Source organism: Ammospiza caudacuta, chromosome 3 (genome assembly GCF_027887145.1).
Source record: "Ammospiza caudacuta isolate bAmmCau1 chromosome 3, bAmmCau1.pri, whole genome shotgun sequence".
Classification (NCBI taxonomy): domain Eukaryota; kingdom Metazoa; phylum Chordata; class Aves; order Passeriformes; family Passerellidae; genus Ammospiza; species Ammospiza caudacuta.
Window position 1 is genome coordinate 102,483,853 of NC_080595.1, and position 22,883 is coordinate 102,506,735.

General features: G+C 35.6%; 1 protein-coding gene across 1 annotated transcript in view; it reads left to right on the top strand.

Annotated features, from left to right (window-relative positions):
* The window catches only part of EYS (eyes shut homolog), a 704,807-nt gene that overhangs the window by 478,947 nt on the left and 202,977 nt on the right, over positions 1-22,883 (top strand). The window contains exon 36 of the mRNA XM_058801756.1: positions 12,522-12,634. Within this exon, the coding sequence (XP_058657739.1) occupies positions 12,522-12,634 (113 nt within the window). The remainder of the gene's footprint in view (positions 1-12,521; positions 12,635-22,883) is intronic.

The following is a 22,883-nucleotide window of genomic DNA, read 5'->3' on the forward strand; positions in this document are numbered from 1 at the left end:
TCTTTTCTCCTAAGAGTAGTTTCAGTTTCTCTGCTGAAGCTGCAGTCTGCTAGTTTCCTGTGATGCCTATTGTCTTCCATCTGGGTTGTGACCCAGAAACTTTTTACATTTTTTAATCAGAGCCCACTCTTTGGCTCATTATGGAAACCAATCTTATTTTATCCTTCAACCAGTGTAATTTTTATGCTTAAGGGACCATAATGCTAATTTTAAATAGCAGCAAATGAAATATGCAGCCTATTACAAAATCACACTGATACACAACTGTCTAGGAAAACCCTGACCCTGGAAGTTTTAGCACTGTTTTTCCAGTGTTAATAAGACAAAGGGTTTTGGTGACAGCTGCAGTATTTGTAACTTGGTCCTGTTTCTCATTTGTAGTCTGTCACTCTTCTTTCCTCCATGTGCTTGAAACTTGTGTAAGGTCCAGATCAGTTTTGAGTTTTTGACAAGTTTTGTTTAATCTTTATGCTTTCTACTTCCAACATATATTATATTCTTTGCTGTTTCCTTGTGTGTGAGTTTCTGTGCATTCATTATTCCCAGTACCCTCTTCCAGCAGGTGATTGCCAGACACTCATGCAATTTTAATTAAGGAAATTTCACACCTTCCATCTTTGATGTTTTCAGTTCTTTATCTGATCTCTTTAATTTTGTGGTTTTTCTTTCCAAAAAAGAAAACCATCACTGAAGATTTAGTTTTGTTTGTCTAGACTCTGTTTAAATTATGGTGATTCCTGTTTGCTCCTTCCAGAGTTAATCTGCGTGATTAGTGTTTCTGTAGTGTCCTTGACATTTATCAATCTACAGTGTAAGGCTTGTGGGTTGGTTTTTTTTAGGCTGAGTGTTTAGTTGATGAATAAAAAGACATAAAACTTTTTGTTGAGGAATAGAGACTACCAAATTCAAAAGCATTTGGTTTCCTGTTATGCATGCTAAGTTAGTCTCACAGCTATGTCATTTTGCCTAGAATCTACTCTAATAACATCAGCAATCTCTCTCTGCATTCATTCTCAGTACAGGATCTCCCATTCTCATTGATCTTCTACATAGCAGTTTCCATTATTTCAGTAACAATAAATTGACTTCGTGTTCCTTGACAGCTTTGACATTTTGCTGTGTTGTTTCATTCCTTTTCCCAATAGCAAACATTGTATCAGAGGCAGATTTTATAGAAAACTGTAGTAAATGGAGGCCATTCCTGATCCCTGGCAAATAAGCCCTTCAGTGCTGTTTGCTTAATGGCTTCACTCTAAACTAAGCATCTGAATGTAGCTATTGGGCATGCAGGGAACATCTCAGCCTGAGCAGTGGTCAAACAACACATTTGCCAAGCCAGCAGGAAATGCACTCTGCTCTGAAGGTAGAGGCTGACAAAGCTGTTGTAATATAAAGAGTCATTATTAAGAGAAGAACATGATGATCACGTAAATTTGTGATTCTTGGTGTGCAACATAGAAAAAGAGCAGAACAAAGGAACTGGCAGCTGTTCTACATTGGAAATGCAACTATTATTTTGTGCTTTTTCACCTAAACGAAATGAGATTTGGAAATGAAAGAATAGAGTAGGAGGAATAATCATTTAATGGAATGGAACTGTGGGGAACGTTAGCACAAAATCTTTAATTTCCAATTTTATCATTATTGAGGGTAATTTTTTTGAAAGCAAAAATGAGTAAAGATAAGTTACTCTATTGATGTCTGTCTTTCTCTTCCATGGTTTAAAAAATCTCTCTTTACCTGGATTTTACTTTACTGTGTGATTAAAATTTTCTGAGAACCATATATAGAAATACAGCAAGCTGTTTTCTCTGTGGATAATATTAACAGAAAAAAGTTATATGTGACTGTGTCACATCTCATTATACAGATTCTTGTACCAGGTTACAGAATGCTGCTTTACAGACAATTGTTTACAGCATGGGCTGAATAGTATGGGAAGAAAATAAGAGAGGCAAAATTAAAACAAAGGACATATATATAATGTATTTTAAAAGTATCACAAGTTAATTATAAGATTAAATGCCAATGTAAACCTGAAATAATAGGAATATCCTGACTATTCACATAAGCTAATGATCTTTGGCATTAGTGAGCCCGGAGGTAAGCCAGATCTGAAAAATAATGCTACTGATTTTGTCTTACAATCAGTTTGTGAAAATGAAAATTGTTTTTCCATTCTACAACCTGCTGTCCATCCGGTATGTCCATACAGCAGAGTATTTTGGAATCCTTTAATGGGTTTGGAAGAGAGAGATTTTTATTATCAGAAGTTTAAAGAGATTCCTGGTTTATAGCATAACTGAGTGCATGAATGCAAACCTCTGTGTGACTGTGTGTGTGTGTATGCATATCTGCATGTATGTGTCTATTCTTATATGAAAGTTTATTCATTATGGCCGCTGAAATTCTATTAGCCAAATCATCGTGTGGAAAGTCTTCTACTAACATGGATGAAGAAATATCTGAGATCATCAGGCATCCTGTGATTTGTACAGTTTTACAGGAAAGAGTATGTAGATTTCTTACAGGAAAGAACCAGGAGGTCCTGCTGGAGAGCAAAATGGACATGAGCCAGCAGTGTGCCTTTGCAGCAAAGGAGGCTGATGGTATCCTGAGCTGCATTAGGAGAAGCGCTGCTGGCAGGTCGAGGGAGGGGATCTCTATCCTGTGCTCAGCCCTGCTGAGGCCACATCTGGAGTGCTGTGTCCAGTTCTGGGCTCCTCAATACAAGAGATACATGGAGCTCTTGGAGAGACACCAGCACATGGCCACAAGGTTGGTTAGGGAACTGGAACACCTCTCCTGTTAGGAAAGGCTGAGAGAGCCAGGACTGTTCAGCCTGGAGAAAGCTCTGGAGGAAAACTCACAAATGTTCTACAAACATCTGAAGAAAGGCTGCAAAAAGGGAAAAGCCAGGTTCTTCTCAGCAGTGCCAAGTAACAGAACCAGAGGCAATAGGCACAAGATGAAGCACAGGAGGTGTCATCTGAATATCAGTATCAGAACTTTTCCACTGTGAGGATGTCTGAGCATTGCAAAAGTTGCTCTGATTGGTATGGGAGTTTCCATTCATGGAGATATTCAAAACCTGTCTGGACTTGATCCCAAGCATCCAATATATGTTTACCTGGAGCTTTGAACTGTACTACCTACCCACTCCCAAAGACTGGTGCTGATTTTTGTGGAGCATTTCCTTTTGCTCTATCTCTAAATTTATTTTTCCCCACCTTGACTTGTATACTGTTGCTATACTTGGCAAAAGACACACCTAATTCTAAATTTCATGCTCTGAGTTTCTGCACCCAATTCTAAATTTCATGGCCTGAATTTCATGCTCTTGGACTCCTTGCCTAAAGCACTTACAAATTTTATTTGGAATTGATAGTCCCCAGGAAAACCTATTGGCTCCACGTGACACTTCAGTAGGGGCTTGGATGAGGTAACCTACCAGAGGTGCCTTCCAACCTCAGCTTTTGTGTGATCTGATACTGCTCTTTTTCCTAGCACCCTGTATTGGTTGCTACTGTGGAGATGTAGGATACAGGTTCAATGTCTGATGAAGATGGTTCTTTACCCTCACCTAATATTTCTGTTTCTAAGGGAATGATAGGAGAAGAAACATGAATTGTTTCACATAGCAGATGCACTTTGATGTGGCAGTAGAAGCCTCATTGGCTGCAGAATAGTGGAAAGGAGAGTTCTGAGTACTCTGAGTACCAGATCTTCATACAGTTATTAATGACACTTGTAATCTTTCTGAAGACTGAATAGAAAATTCAATCATTTTATCTTAGTAGGATGCATATTTCATGAACATGGGGGATTTTTAACCTCATTCAAAGGGGTTTTAATAGCATTGACTTTTTTTGACTTTTGGAAAGTTTTTTTCAGTAAGAAAGAATATACTTGAATGAAGGAATGCAAATGCATTGATTCTCTGGAAAGGGAAAGTGGCTGACCTTGTGGTGTTCCTCCTGCATAACAGCCTGAGGTATGTTGATAGTGAAAATGAAAGAGGTGAGATTTCATCTTGAGAAGAGTAGAACAGGTGAGCATTGAGGCTTAGAGCAGCGTTAGGGAGGGAGAGGAGGAAAGTCGCTTCCAGAACCGGAGTGTTGGAAGCAAGTAAAGGAGCAGTTTAGAATCTGCCATGCCTGCTTAATTATTTTAATATATATTTTCTTTTTTATAAGTGAAGGACTTACTTTAAACTTCCAGATTTTAGAGCATGGTTTGATTTCTCCTCTAGATCATATAGTACATAATGTAGTTACATGTGATCTTTTTTTGTTTACTATGGTTTTCTGGGGACTATAAATTCCAAATAATATTTGTAAATGCTTTAGGCAAGGAGTGTAAGAGCATGAAACTCAGGCTAAGGATGAGGATTTTAGGATTAGGTGTGTCTTTTGCCAAGTATATGAATAGTATACAAGTCAAGGGAGGGAAAAATATATTTAGAGCTAGAGCAAAAGGAAATGCTCCACAAAAATCAACACCAGTCTTTGGCAGTGAGTAGGTAGTACAATTCAAAGCTCCAAGTAAACACATATTGTCATAGGTCTCTCAGGACTGCATCTCTCAAAACAGAAATTCAAGATAAACCAAAGTATTAGGTAACCAAATCCAACTGCTGACTGAAAGTTTTTGTTTCCTCAGAGATATAAAACACCAGATTATATGCCCACTTCTCAGCTGTGCCAAGTTAAACTGCCATTAATCTAAGTCTATATTAATATGATGAATTATAGATACACTTTCATGTTCTGCTACATTTGTAACAAGGGCAGTAACACCTAACTGAAAGAGCGGCCAAAAAGGAGTGGTAACCTGTCAGTTGTTTCCTTAAAAATTAATAAAATTTTAATATTTTTTTGTTATTGTTAGAGTTTATTTGGTTTAGAACACAACAATTCATATTGTTTTACTATAGGGAGATCATTAAATGCATTTTGGAAGTCTGTGGATTCATCACCTTCTTGGCACATCATGGGTAATGTTTTTATGTGATCTGTCTACTGCAGATACACCTCTGATCACATAAATACATGTGTCTAACACCTTGGTAACCTTGGAATGCCTAAATGCTCCTAAAATCTTTGTTATGTGTCAGGCAGCTCTCCCTGTTACCATGTTCTTAACACTGTAAACCCCTCCTTCTCATCTGGTCCCAATATATGCCTCGTTGGAATCTCTGGAGTATTCTGGGGAAGTGAAGGCATTTGTTGAAAGATATAGTGTGCCAGCTGATAGATATATTCCTTACCTAGTGTGTGAGGAATACTGTTATCTTACAACACCTCTTGTTTTAAGAAATTGCACTAAGAAAAAAAAAAATACATCTTTGTATTTAAGATGTACAAAACCAGACAAACCAGTTGTATATGTTTCTAAAAGGTGTACTGGCATGATATAAGAAAAGCACAAACCATGAAGAAATTTTTCTCTTCTCACCCTTCTTCTGCAGAGAATCTTCAGTTTTCTTAGGAGTCTGACAAAATTAGGACTTTCTGAATATTATGTACCATATGTATACATTAAAGAAAAGCCTATTTTATGAGAACATTTTCATTTTTATGGGCATATTTTCATTTTGAAGACACCCTTGCTTTTTAGATAAGGTGTTATCTCTTCTACTCAGACAGATGTACTTCTTGTTAGAACTCTTCCCTTTTTCATTACTCAACATCTATAATTCACCAAGTGTTTCACACTGAAACTCACTTTAGAAATAGAATATCCTGACTTGAAAATGACCCATGAGAATCACCAAATCCATCAGCATATAAACACATATGCTCGATACAAACATCTCTTGGGTTAAATGTTTGTAGATTTGAGTGATTGGCTATTGATTGAACAAGAACCAAAACTAGAGAAGCTGACTGACTTGGACTGAAAACTAGTTCATGGTGATGAGCTCAGAACACCTGTCCCTAAGTACTGGAGCACTGTAATTTGTTAGCATGATGTTCAGCATATGTGACTTCAGTGTCACTCTGCAAAGGTGAAATTCAGGGAGATGAACTGATTTCCACAGTTTGATAGAGTCTGCACTATCCAGTAAAGGTAAGTCCATTTTCCAAATTTCACTCTACATTTTCTAGTCCTCTCAGGCCAATATATTTTCCAGCTTTCTCAGGGACAAAGTGTTGTACCATATTAACCAGAGAGAATTGAGAAAAGATAAATTACAGTAGTTGAATTTATTAGGAATTTCAATAACAGATGGAGTATGCAAGAGATGCATTATGGTTATAAGCGTAAACACTGAAATTGTTTACAAAAGGGACAGACGTTTCTAGCCACAAAGCTTAGGAATATTCTTCCTCACATCAGAATTTTCATATCCCTTCTGAAATGCAGCATTGCACTTGTTACAATGAAAACCAAGAGCAAGTTTAAAAGATAAGGATCTTGGCCAAGGATGAACTTTCATAAATGAAACAGTAAGGGAATTTCTCAGTACTCTTGAATCTTTCAGACTTACTGATTTTAATTAATCCTTCGTGGTTTAATGAACCATTCTGAGCTAGAACTGTCAGGATCATGAAGAATTTACAGTGAGGCTCTTGTGCCCAAGATTTAGACAGCCAGTCAATTTAGATGAAGAAATGGTGCCAGAGGAATGAGATGTCAGTTGTGTGGTGAGCTGGTTGCCCCTGAGTCTGGGACCAGGCAGGTGACCAGTCTGGTTTCCACTGTGAAGCACAGCAGTGCAGGAGATGGTTTGCTAGTTCAGACCCAATGAGAGAGGATAGCCTCAGTTACCTGCTCCACAGCACGTGAGGCTGGAAGAATTATTGACTTACTGGTTTCCCATAGCAGAACTGTCAGAGTTGCTACTTGTACAACCCCTGATTTCAGTGGCTAGAACAAATGAGACATAAAGAGCAGAAATGTAAACCTCTACTACACTAAGCAGTTTAGGGATTTATTTTCTCCCCTTCTTCTACCTATATTAATATCCTTTACCATTCTTGTTTTATTAAATTCTAGTGATAAGATTCGATATCCATTGTAGATACACTAAAAGCAGATATAGGGTAATAACGGTAAATTCTTTAAAAGATTCAGTAGAAGTAGATGAAAAAAATCTGAATTTCACTTACCACTTGAGCTCCTTTTTTGTTGCGCTAGTGTAACTTCATTAAAATTATTTTGGGATGCTTGGCTCAGAATCACAATATCAGTGTAAAATCATCAATTATATTTAAATATGAATTGAATGAAACTTCAGTGTTATGTATAGGTTGATACGGTATTTCATTTCATAGTCAGTATGAGTCAGGATGAAGAAGATCCTTTGTGTTTCACCCAATTTATTGATATGGTAGCATGTAGGCAATTTTACCAGGGCATATTCCCATTTTGCCTTCCCATTTCTACAGTAGTTCTAGGACATAAGCTGAAACAATATTCCTTCTCCCATATTTTAAGTGTTTTCTTTATTACTCTTGTTTGACAGCTAATGCTACTTTTCATTTTCCTACACACTTTGAAATGTCATTAAAGTCTTTGGCATATACTCTGTTATCTAACAATAAAAATGCTTGTTATTTAAAATTTGAACTGAGTATAGAAATTGTTATTAAAAGTAAATGTTAGGAAGTGAAGTAATGAACAGTATAGATACATCAAAGACACACACTCCCTTGCCACTGTCTACTTCAGCAGGACTTCTCAAAGTGAGGTACATTTTCTCTCATTAGGAGCTATAAATAAGCCAGACAAGCCTTGTCCATTTTTCTTGAACTACCAGAGTAAAAACTAATTAGGTTTAAGTTTTATTAATTGATTTTTTAAAAATTAAGACAGCAAGAAACATTTTTCAGAAAGGTGATGTCTGAGTCACTAATGTTGATTTTTAACAAAGTCTTGAAAACTTTTGGGCTTTAACAAAGTACATGGCCCATATATAGCATGTTGCTTTGAATGCAGGCAAGTTTCAGTGTTCAGTAAGTGAAATATAAAGGCAAAATGCTGTCCTATTGGAATAAGCCCATTCTGATTGTTTTACTGCTAATTTGATAGTCTGTATATTTCTGGGTTTTGCTGTATGTAATTCAGTATCAAAGAGAGGAAAATGGGTTTTAAAATTACGTCTTAAAAGAACAAATTCCAAATTCTTCTTTAGGGGGAGGCATTACCACCACAACCACCCATGGAACTTAGACATGGGGTTTTTGGTTTGGTTTGGTTTGGTTCTTTTAAATATTTATTTTGATTTTCATATTTTTCTTTAGTGGGATTGATATTGGAGTTCAGTTGCAGATGACTTCAAGCAGGTTATAACTGAAACGGTTAGCCAAATTTTCATGGCAAATTTAAAGAAAATACAGAAGTGAGATTATGGCTGGCTTAATCTCAAAGTTCATTGTGACTTTCATATGATTCTAATCACTAGGAGAAAACAAAACTGGAGAAGCTGTTATCTAAGTTGAGGTGCTTTTTGAGTTATCAATTTCCAAATGGTTCACCATGGTTTTAGTAAATACAAGTTAAAATTTTATTAGTATATTCAAAACTGTGCACCTGAGTTATTTTATTTAAGTTTGAAATATTGCATTTTAAAAGTTTTGTAGTCTATTGGAGAGAGTTCTACTTATCAGACTCCAAAATCAGATGTATTTCAGGAATCACAAAGATGTGAAAGACTCCTAAATAGTGTATTTTGGTACACTGTAATATCTATAGTGAGAATATTTAAGATACATAACATTTATCTTGACTGGAGACAAATGAGGAAAGATTGTGCTATTCTTTGTTTTCTTTATAGTTAATCATACTTTTCAAATAAATGCTCGGATCATAAGACAAAAATTCATTATATTATTTATGAATCTGTAGTGAATTGACAGCAGGTAAGTTCATTTCATTAGGAACTCATTCTAGGTTAATTCTATCTAGCAGCAGCTTAATTTGGGCTAGTCAGTAAGGGATGTTAATAAATAATTTGGCATATATGTGTGAACTTTTCCTACAAGGTAAGTATCAGTACTCATTTTTGTCAAGTATAAAGGGCATTTAAAGAGCATGGTTACTATATGTCAAACATATCTGAATAGATTGTGAATAGTGAATTTTATTAAAGTAAATTTCTGGTGTTGCTCTGGCCCTGACATTTTCAGGCAATTTAAGTGTTACAGTTTGTCAGCATATTAATGTATTTTTGCAAATGGAAGGGAACTCAACTACATGTGAAGTCTACATTTTAATATTCTGCTAAACACAAAAGGTATTTGTTCTCAAAAGTAGAAGAATAAAAGCCACTTATTTTTGATTATATATATCAATAGCTCTTATTCCTATATATCTCTAAGATATTGATTTTTTTGTAGAGATAGCATAGCAGAACAAATGCAAGTAAGTGTTCGACCAAAATGTTTATAATGTAGTTATAGGTAAAAAAACAAAGAAGTAATAATTTTAAGATTGATTTACAGGAGTGTATTACCTTCAAAATATGCACATATATCAATGTAAGAGAAATTATTAGGCAGCCTTCCAGTAGTGAGGGGAAGGAAAGCAGGTTGTTAAAATATTCATACAATAGAGTGTTTAGGAAAATATGCAGCTAAATGTTGATTTCCAAACTAATTTGTTCCTCAGTGTGCAAAATGGACCATAAGTTGACATAGTGAATTTTCCCTATACCAACATCTTGGATGAACTTAACTTGGCACAGTAGCTGTCATAAAATTGTGTTGTATCTGCCCTTTGCATTTATTGATTTCTTTTGTTTTCTATTTTGTTTGTTCATTTTTACAATCCCAAGAAAGAGGACCTTTGTTGAAACACATGCATGGCATGACTGAGACAGTCATATAAGGCTCAGGGAGAAAAAAAGAAGCACAGTTTAACAAGCTGATTTATGCAGCCAATATTAAAACACTGTTCAATTGTTCATTTGGGGAGGGGCAATTTTACAGATTACAATAAATTATAAATTACAATAAATTAATAATATTTATATAATATATAAAATAATAATATTGCATAAATTTTATATAATATTATAATAAACAATAATAAAATAAATACCTTGATCACAATGTCTCTGGTTTCCAGCTCAGAATCCGGTAACTATTTCTGTCTATGTTCATAATAAATTTATAACAGATCCTTCATCCTGTTAAATTGAAAATTATTTTATTTACTACTTACAAAAGGCTGGGGAAAAAATAACAAGCATCTCTTATAAAAATTAAAACATGAAGCTTAGTAGGGCAAGACATCCTCGAAGATTATCTGGTATATTTTATTATAATGATGGCAGCAAAACAGGCTGCTGAGTGTATGTCTATCTTGGCAGTCCATCACACTTATTTCTATGCCAGAATGGCTGGAAAAGGAGGAAGAGAAAGAGTGTTCTATTGTCTGTAATCCATATGAATAACCTCTGCCACCCCTTGTGAAATATCAAATAGTCTTGTTTTCTTAATCTACAAAGTTAACTTGGAGGAGTGTTTTCACATCCAGTTCTTGAAGGTGTTTTTTCTCTTTTTTTAGGTCCAGAAAGCTTCATTGTAGTCCTCTGTGTTTATTCCACAGAGAAAACATCTTCCCTTTGCCACATTTGAACTGTGTTGACTTTAAATGCCACCCTATAGATGGTTACATAACTTTCCATATTTTTGCCATGTAATAACATATCTTTTTTAAAGTCTTAACTTTGTGTAAGCCTTTGTCTGCTAAGGAAATAAACAGTAAACTGTTAGTGAACTCTCTGAGCCCTCCCATGGGTTGGAAGGCCAGTTCATTCTGTTTATAGTGTGTGGCATGGCACGCTGTGTTATGTTCCAGAGTGGTTGAGCAGTGCAGAGAAAAGCAATTCTCCTTGCTTCAACTGTATTGTATTTGTGCAGCCTATCTGTATTTGGGGAGAGAGACAGCTCTTCTTCCCTCTAATATGATTGATTTTTAACCCCATTTACACTTGTACCCTCCACAACATGCTATGGCAGAGTTCCACAATTTAATTTTGAGTTATAGGAAAAGCAAACCCCTTACCTTGCTTTCATCTTCGCATTGATTTATGTTATTTCATATCCTTTTGATTCTGTATTTTGAGAAACTGAAAGCTTTATTCATCTGCACACTGCTCTGTTCTGTCTCTCGTTGACAGTGAGTTTTCCTGACTGAAGATCCCTGGTCTGTACAGTTACTGTGTTCAGAAACTCTCATATCTATAATCATCCTTACATGACTTATGATTTTGCATATTTGTGACACTTTTGCACATTGTGAAATCCTTTTCTCAGGATTTCGGTTCTGCTATCCTGAGTGGTGCAGAAAACATTGAGCCACTCAAATACATTGAAGACCACAGACCTAATACAGACTTGTAGAGAGAATTTCTAGGGACTCTCCATATTGAGAAACCTCACCATTTGCTCACAATTTTTCTGCTTCTGTTTTAACCATTCTTCTAATTTATTTAAGGTCTTTCTTGTTATCCCAGGGAGACTGAGTTACTTTAGAATCTTTTAACAGAGAAACTTGTTAAAGTCCTTTGGAAATCAAAGACTATGTGCCAAGCATCCTTTTTCTCATAGTCAGTGTTCCTCCTCTGAGTTACGATTTCTCTTTTCAGAACCCCTCTCAACTATTCCCCTGTACATTACATTAATTTACATATATGTTAATTCTGTTCTTCAGTGTAATTCATAATCACTGTGTTGTGTTACTGATCTGTAGTTTGAGGTATGTCCTTGCATGCCCTAGTCTTGTTCCCATTTTCAAAATCATACAAAGCAAAAACCCAAGCCACCCTTCCCCCAAAAATCCATGTCTACCATTCCCATGGTTTGGAGTCCATTTTAAGTGATGACCACAGTAAATTCCCATAAGAGTCCCAGGCAAACACAACATCTTTCTCGTTTTTTTGCCACTGTTCACTTTTTGCGGATTTTTAAAAAACATTTTCTAGAAGTAATTCAATTTAAGACAGATCTCTGATGTACTCAAACTGGGGTTTGAGTATGGGGTTCAGTCGCAGGAACCTCCCAGAACAATTCTTCATTAAATTTTGATTTGGTGAGTCATTTACATTTCTTGCTAGAGCCTTGTCTCTTTGAACATTCCCTTTACACTTAGCTGGTCTATTATCCCTAAAGCCTTTCTGGCAGGCTTAATGCTCCTGTTGGGCTTTAAAAAGCATGTAATGCTTTCCATTATGCTTTCAGCAAATTGTTCCTCAAGATATTTTTTTTTTTTATTTCTGCAACTATCTAAACCTTACTTCATTGTTAAAAATGGGTCCTTGGCAGTGCATAACACTGTTCTCTGTGTTTTCGGTGTCCCTGCAGTGATTTCCATTTTTAGTAGGTCCTTAGGCATCTTTGAACCATGATTAAGGGTACTAGAAATCTTTTAAGCAGGGAAGTAATACATTTACAAATTTCAAATCTTCCCTGTTTACAATTCCCCATGACTTGTATTCCTCTATGGAAAAATAAATATCTTGATCATAATGTAAACAAGCAAAAGAACTGTATGCATTTTTTCCTTTGTAGGTTTCTGGACCTGTCTACAATTTCACTGGCTGTATAAAAGTCGTAGAAATCAATAACATTGGACCTTTCAGCTTCTCTAGTGCTGTGGGAAGAAGTAATGTTGACAATTGCAGGTAAACTGCCTCTATGCCTTTTCAAATCCTAAGGAAGTGTTTATGCTGATTTTGCTTTCTTCCTTACTCAGGGTGACCATTTTAGATAATTTCAACAGGACATTATCTAATTTTTTTCCATACAGGAAAAAAAAAAGACAAAATCCCTAGAGAGACAGATATCTTGCTTTCTTTTATGCTTTTAAAGCATTTTCTTAATGGAAGATTATTTTTTTTATTCAGAGTAGTTCAATTAAACTTGACAGCTTATTTGGAGTGAGTTGTCACACCCTGAATGCTGAAACAGTATACTAAGAAAGATGATCTGCAGGAAAATACAGGACTGGGAAGTGGGGAGATATGCTGATTGTGTCTTACTTGTGACTTTGGGACTTCCATTAATCTTGTTACAAATATGAATGAGCTGCTGCCACATTTACTCTACAAGAGATTGTGAAAAATGCTGGAAAACATTGTTTCTGAATACATTTAAAAACCTCAATTGATTTCAGTTTTGCATTTTCACGTTGCTGTTGGTCATGCATTGATTGAAAAAAAAGCCATACAGGGGCAGTGGTGTACATTGGGATTCTGTTCTGGAGTATGGTAGGTTTGAACATGGCAAAGTGGAAAGCAAAGGAAAACAGAGGTGAATTGCATTTGTAGATAATGAAGTCTTTAGGGAGAGAATATCATTTCAGTCATAGGATGTGCATGTCCTAGATTCCGGAGGACATTATATACGGCTTTTAACATATGACTTTTTTTCCCTAGAATTTGTAGAAAAGGCCAATTAATGTTCATGAGCTTGTTTAAACACTATCCTGGAAAGCTGGTGTTAACCCACTAGACCATTAGTTAACGATCCATGAGATCTGAACCCTGCACTCACCTCCACCACTAACCCCTTAATGAGCACACATCCCACTCAAAGTTACAACAGTACAACAGTAAACCCACTGTCTAATGAATTATCTGCCCCAAGTCCCAGGCATCTAAGCTTTTGCCAGTAAAACTTACTCTGAACACAAAATTCAATTTGTAATCCTGGCAGAGACCTGCCACCATTTTTATTTAGAGCAGCAGCTGAGTGTTATCTCCTTGTCCAAGCTTGATGAAGAAATAAATCTTCACACCCTTCAAGTTCCCCACAGCATTTTGTTTGGAATATGTTCTCTAAGTACATTTAGCAAATAGTTGTGGGTCTAAATCCTGCAGGAGAAAGAAAACCCTGGCCACTGTTTTGACAAACCCCCGAAAAACAAAGAAATAATGTCTCCTCTCTTGTCTTTCTGTACAGTGTTTCATCAGAAATTTTCCTAGTCATAACTGTGGTGTCCTTCCAAATGAGGGCATGTACTCTTTTGTGTGAAAATATGCCTCTTTGCAAAACAGACATTCATAAGGTTGAAAGCAAGTGAGGATGCTATTTCATGTCTTTCATTCAGGTATTAACTTTTAAGAATCATGGTGAAAAAAAAATCATAAACCATCTCTGCTGTCTCCTCTGGTTACTAGATTAGGAAATTTTTCTCTATTTTGCATATGCATTAGAGCTTTGATGTCCTAAATCATAGGCAAGAGGTGGTTCTGTTTTTTAAACTACTAGGTAAAAACAGAATAACTTAAAAATCAGGACTGTTACTGTTTTTTCTACTTTCTTTCATTCTCGTTAAAAATACTCATTGATACAAGACCCTTTAGCTTTTTGACACTATTTTTTTTTACAGTTTTTCCTATTGAACACTTTATATAACCATTCTATTAAGTGTCAATAGCCTTCAACAAGCACAAGAAAAGAAATGAGAACAGCTTTGTCCAGTCTGTGTATATAACATAGAGAGGGATATAGAGCTGAAAGAGGTGGCTTGTAAAAAAATAGCTTTGTTCCTTTTAAATTTTTATTATTATATAATGCTGTGTTATCTGTTATATTATAATCTATAGAGCTATGTACCAAGATTTATTGAATTTTGTATTGATTCTGATACTCCCCTTCATAGTTAATTAGCATACAAATATGGCTTATTTTGTATAATACAGATATTAAAGACTTTTTAATTTGAATCAGAACTCAGAGATTATAGTCTAGAACTGTTTCTTGCAAATACTTATTGTGCATATGTTACTGATTAGGTAAGTAAAATGACATGACTTTGTATAGATGAACTGTGGATATAATCTTGTACATAAAAGGTTGTTGAAAGAATGTTGGGCTTTCTCAATGCTCTATGCTAAGCAACATGTTCGTTTTACCTCCCTGCTTCTTCAGAAGGCTGCAGATGAGTTAACAGTGTCCAGCCTTATGCAGTCCACACAGACCTGGCACCATCCTGGTCCAAATCACAGTTATTCTTGTGTGGGAAAAGCTGAATTTCAAGAATGGAAATTGTTGTACTTAATCTGCTGAAATATAGATTAATTTCAACAGATAATTGAAATTTTTCTGAATTTCCCTTGATGTGGAGGGAAAGCCATAGAAATGGACTGCTTGGAAGCCCGGCAGACATTTTCTTTACTCATTCCTTCCCTGTGACGCACAAATTTCATAGCTACTCACACCTGGCAGCTAATATCATGGTTTGATTTTCACTTTAGGTATAACCCACACTCATCTTGACATCATCAGCCTTTAAATGTAGTCTGCTTCCCTAAAAGCACCTATGAAGCTCAGCTGTCATTCCCCTTTTGCAAGACATGCTGCTGGGGAAGATGGATTTGTTTTGAAAAGCAAGGAGAAAGTGATTGAAGGAAGTTGTTTAAATATGGCAATAATGGAATATGTACTTTGCAAATACAAGTAGCAGTGACTACTAAATTACGTGGTGTAACTTTTATTTTCAGAATTTGCATGGTTCTGCAGATGCAATATTGCTGCAGTTGGAGCTGCCTAACAGCAGCAGAGAACTCTGCAGTGTGGCAGACAAAGCAATCCAATTTCTTCTGCAAAAACATCCCTGTACTTGTCACTCAGAAACACTGTTTCTGTCCGTACTGTAGTAGTTTTTCTTTAATTGACCTCCTACTTATCATCACCTATTTGTAGATTTATAACACCTTTGAATGCCCTGCTTTTACATATTTAGCATGCTCTAGAGGCATTCAGTTGTCCTGCTGGGTTTTGTCCTTGTTGGTGCTCCAGCTGCATGGATTACTTCAATATTGTGGTCATGCTTATGCTTCTTAAAATGTATGGGTTTGTGAGTAAATTTTAAGCTTATGATTTTTTCATAGGATTGAAATTTACTCAAATGTGTTCTGCCATCTTTCTAACTGGATCTATTTTTATTTTAAAATACCAAAAGGATTATCTAATACATGCAAGGAATATAGAGAGCTTTCAAAAGCGTATTTTAGAGATAGTTCATATACCTTCTCAAAACTATTGAAATCACTTCATCAAGACAAGACAGAACCTTTCACAGGATATTATATACTGCATGTTCCTCATCTCAGAGACTTACATTACTGTTTAAAAAATGTTCAGAATTAAGAAATGCAAAAAATTGCACCATAACATTAGTTTCATCGGCATATATATCTGACTACCTACAGTCTAAAATGCTATATTTATGGCAAGAATATTATTTATTCTTTTAAAATTCTTATTTTAAGGTGAATGTCATACACCACAAGGGAAAGAGGATTATTTAACTTGGTAGAAGTAAATTTGAAATGGGGGCATCAGGCAAATTACCTTTTATGTAATTTTGGAAACAGGTGTTAAATTCTGCTTAAATTCAAGATTATTGATACAGGCAGCACCAGGCAATTGGATATGATTAAAGACCAAATACTTGCAATAATCCTTATCATTCTGGAAAATGCAAGATTTCTGTGCATGCTCAGAAGCACTGAGATTTTGGATATGTGGCTTTAACCCAGTTAATCTGGCCCAGATCCTTCTGCTATTTATGTGCATTATTTTTTAAGCATTGTGTTTATAAGTGCACTATTGCATGATGCCACAGGGACAGAGAGCAGGTAGGAGGGATGTACTGCCCTGAAGGCTCATCAGAACTTTCTGCCATTCAGTGTAACCAAGGTGAAACAGGAAATGGCAGAATAAAGGTATAGGCAGGAGGGGTTTGACTCTCTGAGAGCAGACTGGCAGCCATGGAGTAATTCTGAGCTATGCAGCTTTGGCTTTCAAGGGAAGCTATAATGGAATTGTATCAATTAGTAAAAGTAATCCTCCAATAGGGAGTTTCCTAGAATTATGCTAGACTATATAGTTATGGAAAACTTTTCAAACTTAATGTTATGATTCTCTTTAAATTATACCTGTCTCAAAGTTATGAATATATAGGTAATTTTGGAAAACATTATAGAACAACCAATAGTAGTAATAGAGAGACAATTGAAAATAAAGGATCTCTGATGACATTTTTTAAGAAATGCAATCTCTTTTTCTTCTTCTGGAGGAAGATACTTGTGATGTGTTAATGCAATATAAAGCTTCTTCAAGTGTTTCAGAAAATGTTACTGAAATAGATTTACAGAATAAATGACTATCATTTCCAGACAGAGTTCAGATGACAGATATAAATGAAGCTTTGATTCTCAGTATTAAAAGCTGGTGTTTACTGCAGTTCATTTCTGTTTTAGTGTCTGGGAACTATGACTGCTATATATTGCTGTAAGTGTTTACTGTAACAGTTTACTGCATGTACTAAATTCAAAGGCTCCAAACATACACACAGAAAATATATACATATACATATATACCTGTACCTATCCAAGCCCTGTGTTTTCATTAAAAAAAATAATCTTACCTATGAAACAGAAAAATATTGTTTACTATTTTCCTAAAAGAAGTCTTACTGATGGATGCAAATGTACAGTAGTGAATTGGACTCTCAGAGAGGAGCTAATAAGCTAAGTTCTTCATTACTGCCCATTGGACAGAACTGTGGTAGATTTTTTAAAAATATTTTGCTTTCTTATTCATTTATCTTAATATGTGTTTCCAGACTGAAGCTGAGCTTTATTTCAGCAAAAGCTCTGATTGTTATTGCATTTTTGAAAGAGGCTCTTGAAAGTGCATTACCCAAGGTCCATTCCATCAAGAGGACTCATGGGTTTCCTGATATATGGCAATTTTCTCAGGAGGTATGCAATACACTTTGGAGAGCTCTACATGTTTTCAGTAAGCCTTCAGTTACACTTTCCCCTCACTCATGCAGTTTCCAACAAGCTCCAAATCCCTTTCCTCAGGTATGACTACTCCCTTTTCCATTCTGTAGTTTTCTGTGATATTTTACAGAAATCCCCACAGACCGCAACACCTTTGTGAAGTCTGTCTCCTGTGCATTTTTTCCACTGTGGAACTTCCTGTTTTTCAGTATATTATAAAACATCACAACTCAGAGCATCTGACACCAAGCATCTGAAGGTGTTTGACTTCTGTCTTTGGAATGAACTGCATGCTTTAAAAAGGGGAAAGTTCATCTGCTGAAAGTTATTTTTCAGTCAGTTGTGAAAGTCCTACTGTTACCATTCCACTTTCCAAGGAAAGGGGTTATGCTGGTGCATGCTGTATGTTAGAGCTCATCCTAAGAGTCCATAGAAGACTCAAGTCAGCTTGAAGAGTTTCTTCATATGAACCCACCTGAACTGAAAAATTTCATGTCAATCAAACATACAAGCTAGCTCAAAATTAAAAGAGAAATCAGAGTTCCAAGCTTAAGCTCTTCTGTCCACTTCCATCTTAGGTTATTAATAAATGCAAGATACTATAAAAAGCATTGAGCTTCTGTTATATGTGAGAGACTACCAGATAAATTCTTACGTCCCAGCATCTCACTTTCATTACATGTGTTTTTATCTTCTCCTTAAGAGTTTAAAGCTACGTGCTTAATTCTGAAACACAAAAAAAAAAAAAAAAAGAACAAAGATTATACAGTGCCCATCAACATTATAGAAGAAAATTATTACATGAAGAATACTGACACTACTTAGTTTTATTTATTCAAGAGGTTTTATGAGTTTTCTCTGGTTAACATGGAGATTGGACTAAAGTTTCTGCTATACAGAACTGAAGTTAAAGCTTCAGAAATATCATTCATTTGTACTCACCACATGCATGATGCTTGATATTATGTTAATAACATTTCTGCACAATTCTAACATGGAGAGTGATAACAAGAATTTGATCTTTTTTATGCATTTATTTTGTTATGTTTTCCCTCTCTCATCTATTGCTTTTGCTCACTGACAACCTTTCTGTTTGTTTGCCTCTTACTCATTTTCCAGGGCCTGAGTTGCTTTCGTATGCTTTCATCCCTTTACTTGATTTGCCCTTCTTGATTTCCTTCATCTTTTGCATTTGTTTGCAATATTTTCTTTTCGTTTAGGAGATTTGCTGCTCTGTACAATTTCCTTTTACTCTCTGTGCATATATGAATTCTATTCTTCTGTTACCTTTTCTTCTTCTTCTGGCATTCCTGTTTAGATAATGACTTTTCAGTGACAGACTTCAGTGTTAAAGGAAGAAAAAAAGAAAACAAAAAAAAGGAAGAAAGAAAGAAGAGGCATATTCAATCTTTCCTAGTGTTATAAATACTCAAAATCTCTGTAAAATGTTATAGAAGCCCTTTATGTTAACCTTTTGAAGTATTCTGTGAATATTGTTTCTGATGGATATTAGATAAATCCATGTGTCAAATGTATGGAGGTGAGATAATGTGTGTTTGTAAACATTACATTTCTCTGCTTGTTTCTGAAAAAGATTGTCAGTCATCAGCATACCACAAAATTATTATTAATCTTCTTTAGGCAAACTCTCTATTTTTAGATTAATAATAGTACTTGATTATGGTTATCTTGACCTTAATTATCCCTTTGTAGCTTTATGCAAATGCATTATACCAAGAGAAGATTGTTTCTTAATTCTGTCAACAGAATTCAGTGGCAGTTACTGTCCATTAGTGTGTGTCTGTAATGAACAGTGATAATGAGATTGTGATTTCTGCTGGAAATGCCAGGTACTTGCATGGAAACAAAAATGACAAGTATTAAAGGATACCATGCATTTTTTCCTTTCACTTTTATCAAGGAGGCATTTGCAAGTATATATGTGAATGGATGCATACAGTGCCTGAGACAGTGTGTTACTAAAAGTAAATAATATCTCAGTTAAATATTTTGGAAAACACTTTGACACAGCTGTGAAAAAGGAAATATTTTTGTTAACAAGACTCACATTTGTTTTTTTAATTAAATTGTCTTTCTGCTACTGCTCATGTGTACTTCATTATTTTATAAGGTATTGATTTAATGTACTAAAAAAAAGGCTCCACAGATGGAGTGCTTTTGCACTCCAGTCACACTTTTGAATCTATTTTTGTTCATTTATATAATAATTAATGTCTCTAGTTATGGGTGATTCCTACTCTACACTCCCAAATTTACTAATGGAATTTATAAAGTTTCTTTCACCTCACATGCTAAATTATTGCGTATAAACTGGTGCCTTCATAAGAAATCACACATACACAGAAACACAGGATGGGTGAGGCTGGGAGGGTCCACAGTGGGTCACTTTTAGCAGAAACCTCATTGTATAGAACCAGATTTGTTCACAATACTGCATCCAGCTCTGGAGTGCCCAACACAAGAACAACATGGACCCATTTGAGCAAATCCAGAGGAGGCCACTACATTGATCAGAGCACCTCTGCTATGCAGACAGGTTGAGAGAGTTGGGAGTGTTCAGCCTGGAGAAGGAAGGGGCTCTGGGAAGACCTTATTGGAGCCTCCAGGACCTGAAGGGTACTTCCAAGAAGGCTGGGAAGGCTGCCCAATTTATTAGGGCATATAATGTTAAGAGGGACGGGCTTTAAACTGAAAATGTAGATTAGGTATTAGGAAAACATTGTTTTCTGTGAGAGTGGTGAGGTACTAGAACAGGTTGCCCAGAGAAGCCGTGGATGCCCGTCTCTGGAACTTTTCAAGGCCAGGTTTAATCAGACTTTTTGCTGCTTGGTCTAGTGGGAGGGCCTGGCCAATGACAGTGGAGAGCTGGAGCTAACTGGTCCATAAGATCCACTCCAACCCAATCCTTCTATGATTCCAATTTTAACTATTTTAGGAAGGAAAAATATGAGTTAAAGACTTCTGTTACAGTGAGAGTCTCTGTCTGCTATGGCCTGCTTACCCTGAGTGTAGATCCAATGCCCACAAAGTGTGCTTGGTGTATAAAGTCGTTGTATCTGCCCAAAGCACATTCCCAAATCATGGAAGTGAGAGAGATTGCCTGTCAGATGTCTGTTCACTGGGTCATCACAAGTTCTTACATAGGAGGTGTGAGAGTTAAGGATGTGACAGGGCTCAGTGGACCAGCATAGGGAAATTCTGAGAGGCATTGCAGTCCAAAGGACAGCACAGTGAATGGATCCTCCATACCTGGAGCTTCCTCACTGTCAGCACTGATCAGAATTTGAGGGCTGCTGAGATAGTTTAAAAGCCTTATGGAATCTTTCAGCCTTTCTTACCTGTGGATTATGTGGTTATTTAATGGTTGGAGAGGTGGAGGATTTTAGCTGCCTATTTTTAGCTGCAGTAAAGGAGAATGTTTTTACATCAAGGATCATAGTTTCCAGAAACACTACAAATTGCTACAACATTTGGGTTGTTCTAAGCTATCAACAGTGTTCATTTCCTTTTGCCAATTTGTTTTAAATATCTATACTTCCCTGGAAATTCTGTCATCCAAAAAAGCACTGTGCTTGAACATGATTAGCTTTTGAAATATAAAAGCGTAGAAAAGCATAAGAAAATATATTTTAAAGATTTATGATCTTTAAATATATTTTTATATATTTTTTCATTAATTAATGTAACTTTTTTATTTTAGATTTCAGTACAGCTTCCTCCTAAAACAAAATAATATCATTAGTGTGAAAATAGAAGGTATTTCTAAGAATTAAAACAAAAAGGTTGGGAACATACCAACTTTCCCATAAAACTTGTGCAGATTCACAGAAGCTAAATATAAAGCCATTTTTCAAAGTTCTTAAAATTTTGCTACATATGTTTTTCACAGTATTAATAATATCATGCGTCATAGACATTGAAATACTCCTTGAAAACTTTACCTAATTCTTAAGAAAAGTTATCTTAGTGACACAAGACATCAAGTGGTAGGGTTCAGTAGCTTCCTGAAATAATTACTTGGGCTTCTAGCCAGACAGGTATGTGAATAATAAAATCCTTTCCTTCTACTTTCTTAGAATAGAAAAAATTATCTCAGCTTTGTTCTGTCCATTTAAAACTTGCTTTTAAAAATAAGTGCATGTATAGTTTGACAAAATTTTGCTTTAAGAATATTTCCCTATAAATCTAGTCTTGCATCTATTATAAGCAGTGGTTAAGATAGGCTAAGTACATAAGATGATGAATTGTCTAAGAACAATCAAATGGAAAAAGAAATTATCTTGCATGCTTTCTCTATTGAATTACAGTCACACTTCACTTTAGTGCTAGCATTTGCTGTCATTCCAATTACAGAAACCTGGAAATGGAGGAGTGTTTTGTTATATACTCAGAAATAATTAAACTTTGGAGCAGGTTTCCATGACTTCCGAGTTATGTGCAGAAAGTGCCTCATAATGGAGCTGCAGTTGCTCCTGGTATTATACCAGGCTGCATTGTGAAGAGAGGCATATTAGAGAGAATCAGTGAGAATGAAAGTCACCCTGAAAGAAATAATTTGCCTACTGCAAACTTGAATTGGTATAATACTTTCTCTTTGACTTTTAAATTTTGTACAGAAGTAATAAGAAATCTTCAGAGTTACTTTCAACTGCTGACAGTCAGAATAACAAGAGAAAAGTTTGGAAGTTCAGTTTTATTCTGTCTGGCAACATTCTGCTGGTGTCCATTCTACGTCCTTCACTGTGTTGGTGAATAGAACGTGGACTCTGTGACTTATAAAGTATTTGTGGCTTTGGAAAAATCTCATTTAACAAAGCTAAAAGTGAAACAATCATCATTATATAACCTTCTGTGAATTTATAGAAAATAAAATCCATCACAAATAATATTCCTCTATTTTGTGTTTTTTCCATAGTTAAAAAGACTGTTTGAACTTCTCTTTCGCAGAGCACTTTTTATAACAATGGTTTGTTTCAAGTCAAAAAATCATCAAGAATCAAAATTTTTAAAATGGGGGTTTTTTTTAAAGATGTCCCTTATATTCTATAAATCAAAATTCTATATATTAATATGCAGTTAACTTAATAAAAGGTACTTAAAATAAAACTAATCT